Source organism: Typha latifolia, chromosome 9 (assembly GCF_019914945.1).
Source record: "Typha latifolia isolate L0001 chromosome 9, TyphaL0001v2, whole genome shotgun sequence".
Lineage (NCBI taxonomy): Eukaryota > Viridiplantae > Streptophyta > Magnoliopsida > Poales > Typhaceae > Typha > Typha latifolia.
The window spans coordinates 377,713-390,786 of record NC_133094.1 but is presented as its reverse complement, the minus strand read 5'-3'; the positions used below and the strand labels follow the sequence as shown (position 1 = coordinate 390,786).

The 13,074-nt window shown below is 38.4% G+C and overlaps 4 protein-coding genes and 1 non-coding gene across 5 annotated transcripts; 2 read left to right on the top strand and 3 right to left on the bottom strand.

The window, feature by feature from the left end:
• Nucleotides 1–187: 187 nt before the first annotated feature.
• LOC140795457 (uncharacterized protein At4g14100) lies at nucleotides 188–1,200 on the bottom strand. The gene is made up of 2 exons (XM_073148012.1): nucleotides 664–1,200; nucleotides 188–495 (listed from the first exon to the last, which is right to left on the bottom strand). The coding sequence occupies exons 1-2, from the start codon at nucleotides 1,112–1,114 to the stop codon at nucleotides 326–328; spliced, it is 621 nt and encodes a 206-aa protein (XP_073004113.1). The 5' UTR covers nucleotides 1,115–1,200; the 3' UTR covers nucleotides 188–325.
• Nucleotides 1,201–1,973: 773 nt separating this feature from the next.
• Nucleotides 1,974–4,579, bottom strand: LOC140795006 (nascent polypeptide-associated complex subunit beta-like). The gene is made up of 6 exons (XM_073147365.1): nucleotides 4,377–4,579; nucleotides 3,735–3,802; nucleotides 3,109–3,257; nucleotides 2,952–3,008; nucleotides 2,558–2,596; nucleotides 1,974–2,309 (listed from the first exon to the last, which is right to left on the bottom strand). The coding sequence occupies exons 2-6, from the start codon at nucleotides 3,800–3,802 to the stop codon at nucleotides 2,143–2,145; spliced, it is 480 nt and encodes a 159-aa protein (XP_073003466.1). The 5' UTR covers nucleotides 4,377–4,579; the 3' UTR covers nucleotides 1,974–2,142.
• Nucleotides 4,580–5,762: 1,183 nt separating this feature from the next.
• Nucleotides 5,763–5,844, bottom strand: TRNAS-AGA (transfer RNA serine (anticodon AGA)). Its single transcript has one exon. It is a non-coding gene; the product is annotated as a tRNA-Ser (tRNA).
• Nucleotides 5,845–5,884: 40 nt separating this feature from the next.
• LOC140795005 (uncharacterized) lies at nucleotides 5,885–8,583 on the top strand. Its single transcript, XM_073147364.1, has 3 exons — nucleotides 5,885–6,263; nucleotides 6,772–7,041; nucleotides 8,340–8,583. The coding sequence occupies exons 1-3, from the start codon at nucleotides 5,993–5,995 to the stop codon at nucleotides 8,393–8,395; spliced, it is 597 nt and encodes a 198-aa protein (XP_073003465.1). The 5' UTR covers nucleotides 5,885–5,992; the 3' UTR covers nucleotides 8,396–8,583.
• Nucleotides 8,584–8,903: 320 nt separating this feature from the next.
• On the top strand, nucleotides 8,904–12,913 carry LOC140794588 (uncharacterized). Its single transcript, XM_073146675.1, has 7 exons — nucleotides 8,904–9,196; nucleotides 9,285–9,666; nucleotides 9,764–9,920; nucleotides 10,133–10,177; nucleotides 10,436–10,601; nucleotides 11,433–11,794; nucleotides 11,955–12,913. The coding sequence occupies exons 1-7, from the start codon at nucleotides 9,026–9,028 to the stop codon at nucleotides 12,271–12,273; spliced, it is 1,602 nt and encodes a 533-aa protein (XP_073002776.1). The 5' UTR covers nucleotides 8,904–9,025; the 3' UTR covers nucleotides 12,274–12,913.
• Nucleotides 12,914–13,074: the final 161 nt, after the last annotated feature.

Here is a 13,074-nt window from a genome sequence, read left to right as displayed (position 1 = left end):
CTCCTTTGCAATCATTTGACATATTTGTTTTTTTTTTCTTTTCAAAGAGACAAAATATGTGCACATCCAACTTAACTCTTTAATTTGTCAAGTAATTCTTTTATTCATGCAATGATTTCCTCTCCGTTATCCATAATCATTGTTCGCAGTTGTTATGTATTATATTAAAATAAAGAATCATCCAAAATAGATGAAGACGAAAAGCTTATGGATTATCAACGAGAATTGCTCATAAAAAGCTAATCAAGCATTAATCATATCACATGGATAGTGTGGATAACAACCGGCTTACTTAAATCAGGAACCATCCAATCCCCTTCAGATCCTAGGCCCTAGCATCATATTCTGATGAAAGAAATCGGGAAAAAGATGATTCCTTTTCAAGATTCTCTTCCTTCTTCTTCTTCTTCTCCTCAAAACAGTACACAGGAGCCTGCCATTTGGCATCCTCGAGCGCAGCTCCCACCTCAAATGTCATAACGTGAGCGGTTCTTCCTACACATGTTGAAAAATTTATGATCAGATTCCTTACCAATAAGATCCTTAACACTACGAGTGAAGATCACAATCACAAATCACAAATCGTACATTTTTAGCATTTAATTAGTCCATAAAACCAACATTCTGTCAAGAACTCAGAAACAAATCAAGAGAAAATCTCACCGGTGTAGAAGATCCAGCTCACGGGGCGCTTGGTCTCAACATCTTCGTAGTACGTGATAAACTCGGCCTTGGTCCACACATTACACAAGAACCCATCGACGACTTCCCTTCCGAGATACTCGGCGCCGTCGAGCCAGTTGGGGCGGAGGATGCCGACTTCGAGCTGGACGGAGTGGCAGGAGAGGGGCGGCGCGAGGGTGTAGACGAAGGAGGTGCCGTTGTTCCACTCGAGGTCGTAGATCGGGGGCCCACCGAGCTGGTCCTGTATGATGTTAAAGTTCCGGCCCTTGGGCCAGTCGTACCAGAGGTCGATGAGGGAGAGCTCCTTGCTGTAGTTCATGAAGAGGACGGCGTGGAATTGGAGGGGCCATGGAGTTGGGGCGGGTTCGAGAGCAAACGAATAATTTAGGAGTGACGAGAGGAGGAAGACGAAGAGGAGAGATTTGGACATGGTTTGAACGGTGAACTTGGAGTGGACGATGGAGTGTAGTAATTGGGGAAAGTCGGAAAAGGAGATGTGGTTGGTAGATGTGTGGTGGTAACTTTTAGTGTGTTATCATAACTGAAATCAAAAATATTATATTTAACACCCTAAATTCGTACTTAGTTATGATTTACACAGTACATATTTAATATTTACAAATCACACCCTACTTCTCTTTTTCACGTTAAAAATATAGAAATAATTTTATTTAGACTTTATCACCATTTTCATTTATCTGAATTAAAAAAGATTTTCTTTTTTAGCTTAGTGGTTCATCTAATTATTTTTTTATCAATTTAAAAAGTTATATGTGAATATATAATTATGTATATATATTTTTTCGTTCAAGAGTATCGATGGTTAATATAAATTCAAAACCTGTATATAAAAATTATTAATAGGATCCTTGAGAAAAATTATTTCAAAAATACACAGCATACTGCAAACTATAAATAGGTGCATTTGCAAATATTAAAAATAGAGGGCATAGTATGTAAAGTTTGGTGATAATGCTCCGTACACGTGTCGCGCAGGGCATAGACTGTTCGTCGACCCACCAGCTTTTCTTATAATTTATTTACCAATTTATTTTATAAGATCAAAACCATGGGATTCCTGCACTACACACCAACAAATGAACAGGAAGATTCCGCATCTCAAGGAGAAAAACAGAAGTTGGACGACTGGATCTTGCTTAGCTGTAGCAATTGGTCTGCACTACATGACTGTCCAACAGCAATGAATTAAAATAACTCCACGAAACACATATGTAAAGAACAATCAGCAATCACTTTGAGAATCTAACAAAAAGTAGGATCATTGGCAATTTCTCATCAAACTAATGAGGTGGATTTCTGGGATAGAGTAGCTAAATGAGTCTTTCCATTACAAAACCATAAGATCACTCAAAGAGTAAGCTGCAAAGAGAATGACAAGCTGCAGTATGGCCTAGGGAAGACAATAATGATGGCACCGCGAGTAAACTGAGAGCGCATCTATGAAACTACCGGTGTCTCATTTGCTGCTGCTTCAAAAGTCTCTCCAGCAACAAGCTCGGGTACGTCATCATCGTTCTCTTCCTGAGTGCTGTTGGGATCAGCAGCATCTACATGCTTTCGGAACTGCTCGGCAAGCTTCCTCAGGTTATCCAAGTTGTCAGGACCTGAAAGAACCATTATCTGTTAGAAGATGATAACACCCACGAATGCAAATCATTGTATTATGCCAGCTGCTTAAAACAACTAAATATCCTCCCCTCCCTTTTTCAATGTCCAGTTTGATTATAATAAACGCAATCAAGGATAAAAACAATGTACAACAAAAGTGAAAAATCGATATATCCTTCAGCAAATACAAGACTGATAACTTGAAATGTATAGAAGGCTGTTATATTTCTGAGAAGAAACATACCGAGTTGGTTAATGATGCCAGGTAGAAGATCCTGAAGTTCTGCCACCAGGAAGAATTGTAAATGAGTCTATTAAGTAAAACAGAGTAAAGAGAGAGAGATGCAAAAGAAAAGGAAAAATCAAAAGGTAATAAGATAACAGAGAAAATATAATATACACAACAGAATTGAAAGTTCAGTTACTGGCTACCAACAGCAAAGCAGTCATGTCCTTAATTTATTTATCAAAGCATGCATAGATACTAATATCTAATACAGACCAAACTTTGATTTATAAATTAGTGGTTTTTGTAGAGTACATCTAAAATAACTTGCACTGTCTATGTCATGTTAAATTCATTCATTCATATATGAAAATATACATTAAACATGCACATAAGTCCGAAATGAGATTACTTCTGGTTTGTGGAGAACCGCTAACAACCCATGTGTTCGCTGCAATTGAAGCTTGAACTGAAATGAAACAAATTAAATTAGTAAAAAGAGAAAGTATACTGATTATTCTGAGAAAATCAAAGATACATCATACACTCAGATAACTTTGTTGTCAAACCTTTAGGATTCAAAAATTGGATAACAAGATCATCCTTAAAAATGTTGACTTCCTCAATAGCGGGGATAGCATTCACGCCTATTCTTTTCAATGTGCTCTGCAGCCGTTTATCATCTGTTGTGGTTGTTTTGTGGACCGCCTTCTTCTTCCTGATTGAGATAAGTAGCAAAAATATGAACAGAGATAAATATATATGAAAATCATATTCCCAAAGGCAGCATGATTTATGTATCATCTATACTCATCGGAAGGAAGAAAATCCCTGTGCACATACTTGTTTAAGGGAGAAGAAGATTAGTATAGAATAAGGTTTTCCATTATTCATTAACTTGAACACACATACACTCGTATGAAGAGAAAAGCAATTCTAGGAGAAATCACTCTCCATACAAGAAACCATTGAAAAACTTAAAACATCAAGAGCAGATCAAACATTGACTCAGGGCACCTTCATCCTGTTAGCGGTGCCTCGATTCATGTCTTAAAGATTTTTCAATCATTCAAAGAAGTACAACTTTAGCCAGTGTCAAACATATAGCCAGTCCTACCATCTTAAAACAACAATGCATTCCAGATTGTAAATTTCTGTTACTCATCAGTCAATAAATAGAGGGCATATTCAGGACCTGCGCATGCTGCCTTTGCCACCGGTACGAACTGCACCAGCCATTTTCATGAGCTTCTCCCTATCCATCTGCAACAGGAAAATGCTAATAAGAAGGTAACTAGTGTAGGATGACTTCAATGAATTTTTCGCCAGGAAACATCAGCCAAAAATAAAAAAGACTCGAGCATCAAAGAATTAACACATTTATAGTTAATTTTGATCAAGGCACTAAACAAAGTAATGCCCAGTTAAGATATAAGTCAATAGGAGACTTAATCTATTGAGTAATCATAAAGTTTGGAACTTGTTTCTATGAGTAATTTCTCATAACTAAAATGTCTTCAATGACTGCGATAGAGATGTTTAAACTTTAAAGACCTCGATCCTTTTTTTCTCTCTCTTTCTCTCAAATGCTTCAATGATGTGCAAAGTAGGAAAGATGCTTTTACTGGAATCAACCAAGCATAACGCATTCATCTTTAACACATTGCTACTACAACAAGCCGCAATTTACAAAGACACTCCATTTCATGGAAATTTCTACAAAAACATAACCGACGACGCTAATAAACACAAGCTTTAATAAGATCCACAGATCGCGCAATGGAATTAGCGGCATGCAAACAAGAAATGTGGCATAAAATTAAGTAGATCTCTTTACCTCGAGAAGGCGGAGAGAGATAAGATAGGAATATCGATAGGGTTTTGGGGTGCCGCTAGGGTTCGGGATGAGGAAGAGTTCGCCTTCCTTTTATACGCTGTTGAAATGGCTAGCGTGGAGTCCTATGGTTGGTTGCACGTCTTTCGTGTTCTATGTTGGGTACCTTGCGCCGGATACTTACAACGAGGGCTCCCTAAAGCGGCGATGAGGCATCGAGATGCGTGTGATTGGATTTGTAAATGATTAGCGGGTTGGTCTGTGGATCTCAGGTTAACGGGCTTGCAGTCGTTATTCGATAACCCGCCAAAGATTTTTCTGGTTTGATACGTACCCGTTTCTGGTACGAGTCGATCCGACCCGATTTTAAGGTGGCATATAGCAAATAGCTGCAATATTCAATTTATTTTGTGGAATTTTATTTCTGATAAAGGATTTTATAAAGTTGCTAACCCAGATAAATTTATTTACGTTTAAACAAGACGATGCTCCAAAAATGTCGAAATAGCAAAGATCAAGGCATTTAGGAGGGCCAAAGTAAAAGCTTTCACAGGAGATTTATCCTATCTTTCAAACATATGGGATCAAATATAAAGTAATCCATTCTCCTTGATAGAATTTGCCAAGCATTGTACTTTTGTTGTTGTTGATAAAAATTTAAAGATCTATTCATTCATATAAGGAAAGGTTACAAAAAAAACCACAAGTTGAGTTCAACCACACCTTGTTAACCCGATTCGCTAGAGCAAACCTAGCTAAACTATGGGCCACAAAGTTTTTTTTTTTTTCTACTTGTGTAATATATTCGTATTGATGGGAGCTCCTTCATATGTTCCAAGCATTCATTAACTATCGGAGCCAATTCCTAGGAAATCGACTGATCTCTATGTTCATTTAGTATATTAACCAGCACCTCGCAATCACTGAACAGCCAAACTTTGTTTGTCGGCGTCTTAAGGTAGACTTCCTCAATTAGTAGATGCATAGCTAACATCTCACCATGCAAACTGTTATAGCAGTTATTGAGGAGAGAAGCTTTGCCCAAGTAAATATTTGTCGGAAACTCTAAAATAATCAGTCCTGCACCACCTTCATTTGAGCCCTTCCATGCTGCGTCTATCTATCCCATCAGATTATCATAGCAAATATCAATCTCGGTCAGCTCATAACTTTTAAGGGTATTTTAGTAATCTTTGAACTAGAGTTATATAAACTATATAACATGGTTAATGTCAGTTAGCTAAAGTAATGTTGGGGTGTTTAATAAACATTATAGAAAAAAAATGAAGGGTCGAGTTATAAATTTTTCAAAGACGGAGTGCGAATCATAAAATAGGTAAAATGTAGGGTCTTATTTGTAAAAATCCCTAAAAAGAGAATCTAAAATGTCGTGGACGGCAGGATTCGAACCTGCGCGGGCAAAGCCCACATGATTTCTAGTCATGCCCGATAACCACTCCGGCACGTCCACCGAGATGCTTATTAATGCAGATAAAATTTCAAATATCTGCGAGAAAAAAAGACAAATATTTCTTATTTGCAACGCTACTCGAGAGAGAGATTTGGGGTCAAAAGGGAGCAGAAAGAGGCTAGAGATTTTCTTTAGAGTACTACCATAGATGGCTTCCGCCGCTGCTACAGCACAACCCCTTCTGAAGTCCTCCTTACCTCTCTCTCCTTCTTCGTATTGGAGGAGGAGGGCTTCTCGAACTCTCGTCGCAGCCTTCGCCGCCGCCCCGCGCCTTCTTTCCCCTTCTCCTCCTCCTTCTCCTACTCTTATCTCATCTCTCTCTCGTCCGTACGTAACCGGCGGCGCGGCCCTATTCTCTGGTCGGACTCCGCGGTCGCCGATACCATTCCCTTCCTCCTTCTCCGTGCGATGCTTCTCCGGTAATAATTCATCTTTTCGTCCCATTGGATCATGGTGGTCTGTTATAGTTCCTTCTCTTTTTTTCTTTTTTTTTCTAATTACTGCTGGATTAAGTTGTAAATCGAAACAAAAATGTCTCTTTTTTATATGCCTTAGGCAAATTATGCTAAAGGTGTCGCCTTTAATCCTTCTTCTTGTTCTTCCTCCTTTTGGTTTCGATATGTTAACCTACCCCTTCTTTGGATTGTGGACTCTTGCAATTATCTCTTCTCCGTTGTAAATTTCGCTAGATTATGTGGGAAGTCGAAAGAGAAATGTGGCCCTTTTTGTCCCTCTGTCAAGTTGTTTTAAGGGCGGTGCCTTTTTTCTCCCCCTGGTTCTTTCCCTTATTGATTTTAATGTAGTTGACCGATTTTTTCTTTGGAGCATGGCATTGCATGTAAGAGTTTCACTGGACTTTTATTAAAATATAACGAACTTTTTGTCTGCCCTTTTATATCCCCTAATCAAATTTTGCTAAAGATGCAGCATTGAGCCCTGAGATGAAGTCGACGCTGGATAAGGTTGTGAATTCGCACAAGGTGATTCTTTTCATGAAGGGGACCAAGGATTTCCCCCAGTGTGGGTTCTCCAACACCGTGGTGCAGATCCTTAAGTCGCTGAATGTGCCCTTTGAGACGTTGAACATCCTCGAGAACGAGATGCTGCGCCAAGGGCTCAAGGAGTACTCCAGCTGGCCCACTTTCCCCCAGCTTTATATCGACGGCGAGTTCTTTGGTGGATGTGACATCACAGTTGGTGAGTTTCTTCTCTTCTCCCATAGTTGTTGTTTGGTTCTTTCTATCTAAAGATGCATACGTGCACCTAGGTATATGTTTCTTGAGCATTATCAAGGAGGGCTTATATGCACACACACTTACACTTATGAATCAGATTCGTCAAAATATAAATGAGCATGCAAAGTAGTGCTGGGCCAAGTTTATCTTGTATTGATATGCCCAAAAAACGGCATGCTCAAGGAGGTTTTATTTGTTTAAGAGTTAAGACTATTGAAATTCCTAGAAATGCTATCAAGCAGGCAAGCAACCAGATAGTGAATGATAGGCGTCATCATATACTTGCTATGTTTAGTCTCGATTCCATCCTGTTACCTTGTTGTTACAATAATAGTTATCTTGCTCTGAGCTCATTGTAGTCTGTACCTATATTTTACATTAGTGCTTGAGAAAGTGAAACCATATCTAGTTTCTAAGATAAGTAGTTATCACATGCTAATAAATAGAGTTGAAGTATGGTATTTGAAATCAAAGAAAAGTGAGACAAGGAAAAAATGGAAGCTGCTAAGCATCAGTTTTAGTCATACAAATATTGCTTTCAACCTTTTGTCCATAGCTGCTTAATGAAACCGTCTAGAATTATATATATAGAAATTACTATGTGCTTGATGAAATGGCTCCATAGGTTTATGACATTTGAGGCAGCAATCTGTCATGCAATCTGCACCTGAAAAGCCACTTCTGTCTTAGCTTAGTTGGTTAGAAATTGCCTGGTGATATGTATATAGTATGGCATGTCTTAAGCACTAAATATATGTTTTGGAGTTACATTGGTACATTTTAGTTCATATGTTATATTGTTATTATTCGTCTATTCCTCTAAATCCTTTCTCTTCATCTGTGCAATATGAAGTATTTAGAATTGAAGGTTCTGTAGAAAGTTCACTTAGCAATTGCTGTTTGAACTTTGAAGTACTCTTTCAGTATAAATAATTAATCTTGAAGGTACTTATGATTGGGTTTGAAAAGAAGGTGCGCATTTTCAAGTCGATCTATTGTGAACTCTTATTAGATATCATGTTAGAGATATGGGAATAACGAATCCATCTTTTGTGCTTTCCGAGATACTGAGCATCATACAGTGTTCTATATGCAGAAATTATTTGATTTTGCTGGCCAAATTTTAGTTGTGCCAATGAACATTAAGTTGTATACTGCTACATCAGATCTATTGATTTTCATATGCAGCATTCTAGCCCGAGATTTTTCCCTCATAATTCCTTGAGCTTGTTTTAAGATCTTGCATTTACTTTGTTGCAGAAGCATACAAGAGTGGACAGTTGCAGGAACTGATAGAGAAAGCATTGTGTTCTTGAAGAACGTAGAAGAAGCACCGAGATTGATATCGCATTAATTACTAAAAGTCATCATGCTTTGCTTTGATTCTCTTGTCTCACAGTTAGATATTGGAGCTCTCAGTATGTGACACATACTTGTTTGATGTGGAATAAAATTATATCTTGACTATTATAAGTTATTAAATGTTTGAGGTTTTCTGTCGCAACTCATTGTTCAGGCTCGAAATAGTCATTGTTCTCATCTATTCATTATTGTCATCTAATATGAAACGTCTTTTTTTTTTCTTCTCCTTCACTTTCCAAAAAATTATTTGTAAAGTGAGTGATATAAGAGTGGTTAAATGATCATATAAGAAGCTAACAAATAAAGATAACTAAATAAGCACTATGGTAATACTAATGCATATATAACAACTCTTTACATCCATTATTCAGCCAAGTCACCGTACTCGCTTATAACAACAAACGTTTTACCAAACTAAGTCCCTGTACTCGCTTATAATAACAAACAGAAGAAAGAAGAACCCGCGGTAAAGTGAGGAAGAAGCTACTTTCTCCTGTAACCCTCCTCTCCTTCCCGGTCTCAAAGGCGCCGCCTTTTTTATCATTTCAAATCCGAATCCCCTCCACGCTTCCGAGCAGGCAACGATGGACCCTCGCTTCCTCAAGAAGCCGAAGCACGAGGAAGCCATCGACGTCGACGCGGACGAATCCGGGATCCAGGATCAAGAGGAAGAAGAAGCCCTTGCCGCCCTAATCGAGCACCGCACCAAGGAGGTCCAACACCTCAAGCAAAAGCTCTCCCACTACAAGTCTCAGGTAAATTTTGCTCTCTCTACCTCTTACTTCGCATCTCTTTGATGCAAAAAATTGCGCGTGATATGATGCAATATGATATGCTTTTCAGCTTGATGAGGCGGAGAGAAGATTAACCGATTCAAAGGCAAAGCTTGGTCGCCTTCGATCGAACTCCCATGCGACGCCCGCTGTGGATAGCCGCGTGAAACTTGAAGTTAATTCATCAAGCCCCGTGCAGACGAACGGTACTCCGCATCCGAAACCGCCGGCCCAGCAGCCGTCGTCTTCCCGGCCTCAGCTTATTATCCCGCCGCTGAATCCTAAGATTCCATCCCCGGCCGTTAAGCCGGAACCAGTTTCATCTAGAGCATTCGCCGTTGCCTCGTCTTCTGCTCAATCTAACGTCACCGAGAGATCGAAGCATGCTTCTTCGAGCAGACCTGATAAAGGACCGATCAGGACACAAGAGAATAGGGCGAAACGGAAGTTTGGTATGATGACAAACACTTTGAATACGTTACAGTTCTTGTAAAATCTTGCTTCTTTGTTTATTTTTCTCATTGTTTTGTTTGTAATGGTGATATGTAGTACAAAAGGAACACCAGGATTTGATCACGAGTGTGCGCAGTTGTTCATCGCCTAACTTGCTTAGATTCCAGACTGGCACGGTGCTTTCGAGTCAGCATAAGAGGAAGTTGAGAAGTCTTGAGCTTTGTCCGGTTAATGATCTGCTCTTTGTAACCAGGTATCTTCGTAGCTAAATCCACATAAGACAAAAACTTGTCTTCTCGCCTCAGATAGGTGCTACTTTTGCGTTTGGAGATAACTAATTCTAATTGCACTTTCTGCTTATCTTGACAAGTGGTGATGTGCTGTGTCATGCAGAACTACTTGTCTTTGTTGTTTCTTGGGTGCCAGGATTCTGATTCTTACAAGTTTACTGTTGTGATTTTGCAGTGCATTGGATGGTGTTGTGAACTTATGGCAAGTGCAGGTTAAAGGGTATATCTCTTAACCTTTGGTGTTAAATCTGATTGTCCTGTAGCATTGTTTTTACAGTCTAATTATGGAATCTGAAATTGTTATTGTAATTGGATGGTGAAGTGTAACAATAAACTTGATTATATACCTACTTTGGTTACTGCATTTTCTTGCATGAAATATTATTTTATCTTTCTGTTGGTGGAAATTCATTCTTTGGCCATCAAGTGATGTCCTGTTAATTGAATAATAGGTCATTGTATATATGTTCTATTGCAGACCTAGCGCTTCTCTACTTAGCACCACAGATTGTGTGTCCCCAAAGCAACGGAAATGGCCTGAAGATCTAACGTGGCACCCCGATGGTGATAGCATTTTTGCTGCATACAGTGCTGATGGTGGGGATTCTCAGATTTCGAGATTAAATCTCAATGTATCAGGAGAAGTAAGGAGTCTTTTCAGAAGTGAAATTTATTAAGAATTGTTACCTTTTGATGTGCTGTTCTAAATCATCTTTCTAATTTCTAGCACGATGTTGCTCAAATATACATGATTTGTGGAGATACATAGCCAATTAGGCCCACGGTTGGATGAGCTTAAGTTGGATACTTGAGAATATATATTTTTGGACTTGCTACTAGCCCTGTATAGAAACCTCATACCCGCTTTTTGTTAGAGGAATATAAAACCATTGACCAATTCTTAATGGTTTTGATATCGTGTTTGTAGGTGTTATAAGATTTTTTTAGTTCTTTTATCAAGTTGTCTTAACTCTTAACTTAAAGTTGTGTTCTGCGACTCTATTTATGTTGATTGGAGATGACTTAGAATTAAATTAATATATGGTGAAAGCTGGAGGAATGTTGTATCAGCAGGCAAATGCCTTGAATTCAGGCCATATTGGGTTTTCATTACCATTTGTGATCATATACATTTGGTTATTATTCACTGACATGGCTCTGGTCTCCTTTTATATTTTTTTGTGGTATGATATCTTATAAGATGACTTATACTTTTCATATCTCCATTTCTTTATGCATGTCTGTTCTAACAGACTACCATCTTCATCCATTGTGAGATAGTATGTTGATAAATACTAAAACTTGGCAATGCACTATATACAATATTCTCCTCATGTTTTCATGTGCCTAACTCAAACCACAAGGAATTGATTGTGTTGCTTTAATTAGATTGGAAAAATGTCGTACAGCGCATATAATCATACAGGAACATTGATCGACATCTTACAAAATTCTATTTTACTATGTGCTAACAGAAAAAAGTTACCTTCTTAGAAGGAAAACCTCATCGGAAGGGCATTATAAACAGTATTAATTTCATGCCTTGGATTGATATATGCTTTGTGACTGGTGGGAGTGACCATGCTGTAGTACTATGGCAAGAGAGAGAAGATTCATGGAAGCACAAGATAGTACATGGGAATCTGCATTCTTCTGCTGTCATGGGCATTTCCGGATTGCAGCAAAAGAAAACCATATTGTCGGCTGGTGCAGACAAAAGGATTATAGCATTCGATCTCTCTACAGGAAGAACTGAGTTCAAGCATCAAATAGAGTGCAAATGCATGAGTGTGCTACCAAATCCATCCGATTTCAACTTATTCATGGTGCAAACAGGGTAAGTAAATGAAACTTTTGTTGCAAAATATGTGGTTATCTAGTTATTATTAGATCTGTTGTACTATTATCATTATGTTTATGTTTTATGCAACTATGCTTATGCTATTTGTTCATCTCCTTTTCTTTTTCTTTTTCTTTTTCTTTTTCTTTCCCGGCAGAGCACCTGGCAAGCAGCTACGCTTGTTTGATATCAGGTTACGGCAGACTGAGATTCATGCCTTTGGCTGGAATCAAGAAAGCAGTGAATCTCAATCTGCTCTAATTAATCAGTCATGGTCTCCTGATGGCTTGTATGTATCATCTGGCTCGGTGGATCCCAAGATCCATATATTTGATATCAGATATAACAGCCGTACACCTTCTCAGTCTGTTCAAGCTCACCAAAAGCGAGTATTTAAAGCTATATGGCATCAATCAGTTCCATTTTTGACCTCCATATCCTCTGACCTCAACATTGGATTACACAAAGTGGCATGAAGAGTTTCTTTTATTGGAGGCCTTTTGTCCATCCTATTGTCTAGGACAGACGGCCATTTGTTTCCTTGCTGAGGGATGGTGGTTTCAAGCACAACTATGGGCATGCTGATTCTGAGATCACAATGCCGGTCAGATGGAGGATTCTTTTGTTCATTCCAAATGAGGAAATCCTAGTTTTGATGTAAAAAATCACCCAGCATAAGCTAATCTAAATGGTGCAATCAGCATTACAGGTCACTGGAGATACTTCCAAGCTGTTGATCTCAATTGAACTTATGACTACTCGCAGAGTGCAGTGATTGGTCTGAAAGCTCTAAAAGTCGACTGGATAATTCTCCTTACTGTCCTCTGATTACATTAAGATGAATAGCCTGATTTTATGATCTGATGGAGGGCCACAGTTGTGCTTATATGTGAGCTAGGAAGTCTTCCATATATTGTCTTCAGGGATACAAATATGTGCTAGTGGAATATGATGCAGTTCTAAATTAATGTTGGATTTTGTGAAAGAAGATTAATTGTCTGTCTTCAATTCAGAGATTATGAGTTACTATTGTCTACTGCAGCTGTGAAAGACACAGGATATTGTATTTTTTCCACTGAGATAAATGACAGATATTGTAATGTAGATATTAAACAATTTTACCATTAGGGAGGTAAACAATTAATAGTCATGGAATCTAAATGGTAATATATTTAGAGCCTTGCATTTTTGGATTATTAATTTCGTACGGAAGGAAAAAAGAGAAGACGAAAGGAATTTTCTTTTTTTCGTTTTACACCCGCTTCATGGGTTTAATT

Excerpts from the sequence above, each read along its gene's own strand:
- LOC140794588 (XM_073146675.1), top strand. The coding sequence starts at position 9,026 with ATGGACCCTCGCTTCCTCAAGAAGCCGAAGCACGAGGAAGCCATCGAC. Across the intron at positions 9,197-9,284 it reads TCTCCCACTACAAGTCTCAG|CTTGATGAGGCGGAGAGAAG; the intron begins GTAAATTTTGCT and ends TATGCTTTTCAG. Across the intron at positions 10,178-10,435 it reads TGGCAAGTGCAGGTTAAAGG|ACCTAGCGCTTCTCTACTTA; the intron begins GTATATCTCTTA and ends GTTCTATTGCAG.
- LOC140795005 (XM_073147364.1), top strand. The coding sequence starts at position 5,993 with ATGGCTTCCGCCGCTGCTACAGCACAACCCCTTCTGAAGTCCTCCTTA. Across the intron at positions 6,264-6,771 it reads CTCCGTGCGATGCTTCTCCG|CATTGAGCCCTGAGATGAAG; the intron begins GTAATAATTCAT and ends CTAAAGATGCAG. Across the intron at positions 7,042-8,339 it reads TGGATGTGACATCACAGTTG|AAGCATACAAGAGTGGACAG; the intron begins GTGAGTTTCTTC and ends ACTTTGTTGCAG.
- LOC140795006 (XM_073147365.1), bottom strand. The coding sequence starts at position 3,802 with ATGGATAGGGAGAAGCTCATGAAAATGGCTGGTGCAGTTCGTACCGGT. Across the intron at positions 3,258-3,734 it reads GGCAAAGGCAGCATGCGCAG|GAAGAAGAAGGCGGTCCACA; the intron begins GTCCTGAATATG and ends TATCTCAATCAG. Across the intron at positions 3,009-3,108 it reads CCAATTTTTGAATCCTAAAG|TTCAAGCTTCAATTGCAGCG; the intron begins GTTTGACAACAA and ends GTTTCATTTCAG.
- LOC140795457 (XM_073148012.1), bottom strand. The coding sequence starts at position 1,114 with ATGTCCAAATCTCTCCTCTTCGTCTTCCTCCTCTCGTCACTCCTAAAT. Across the intron at positions 496-663 it reads GAGCTGGATCTTCTACACCG|GAAGAACCGCTCACGTTATG; the intron begins GTGAGATTTTCT and ends CAACATGTGTAG.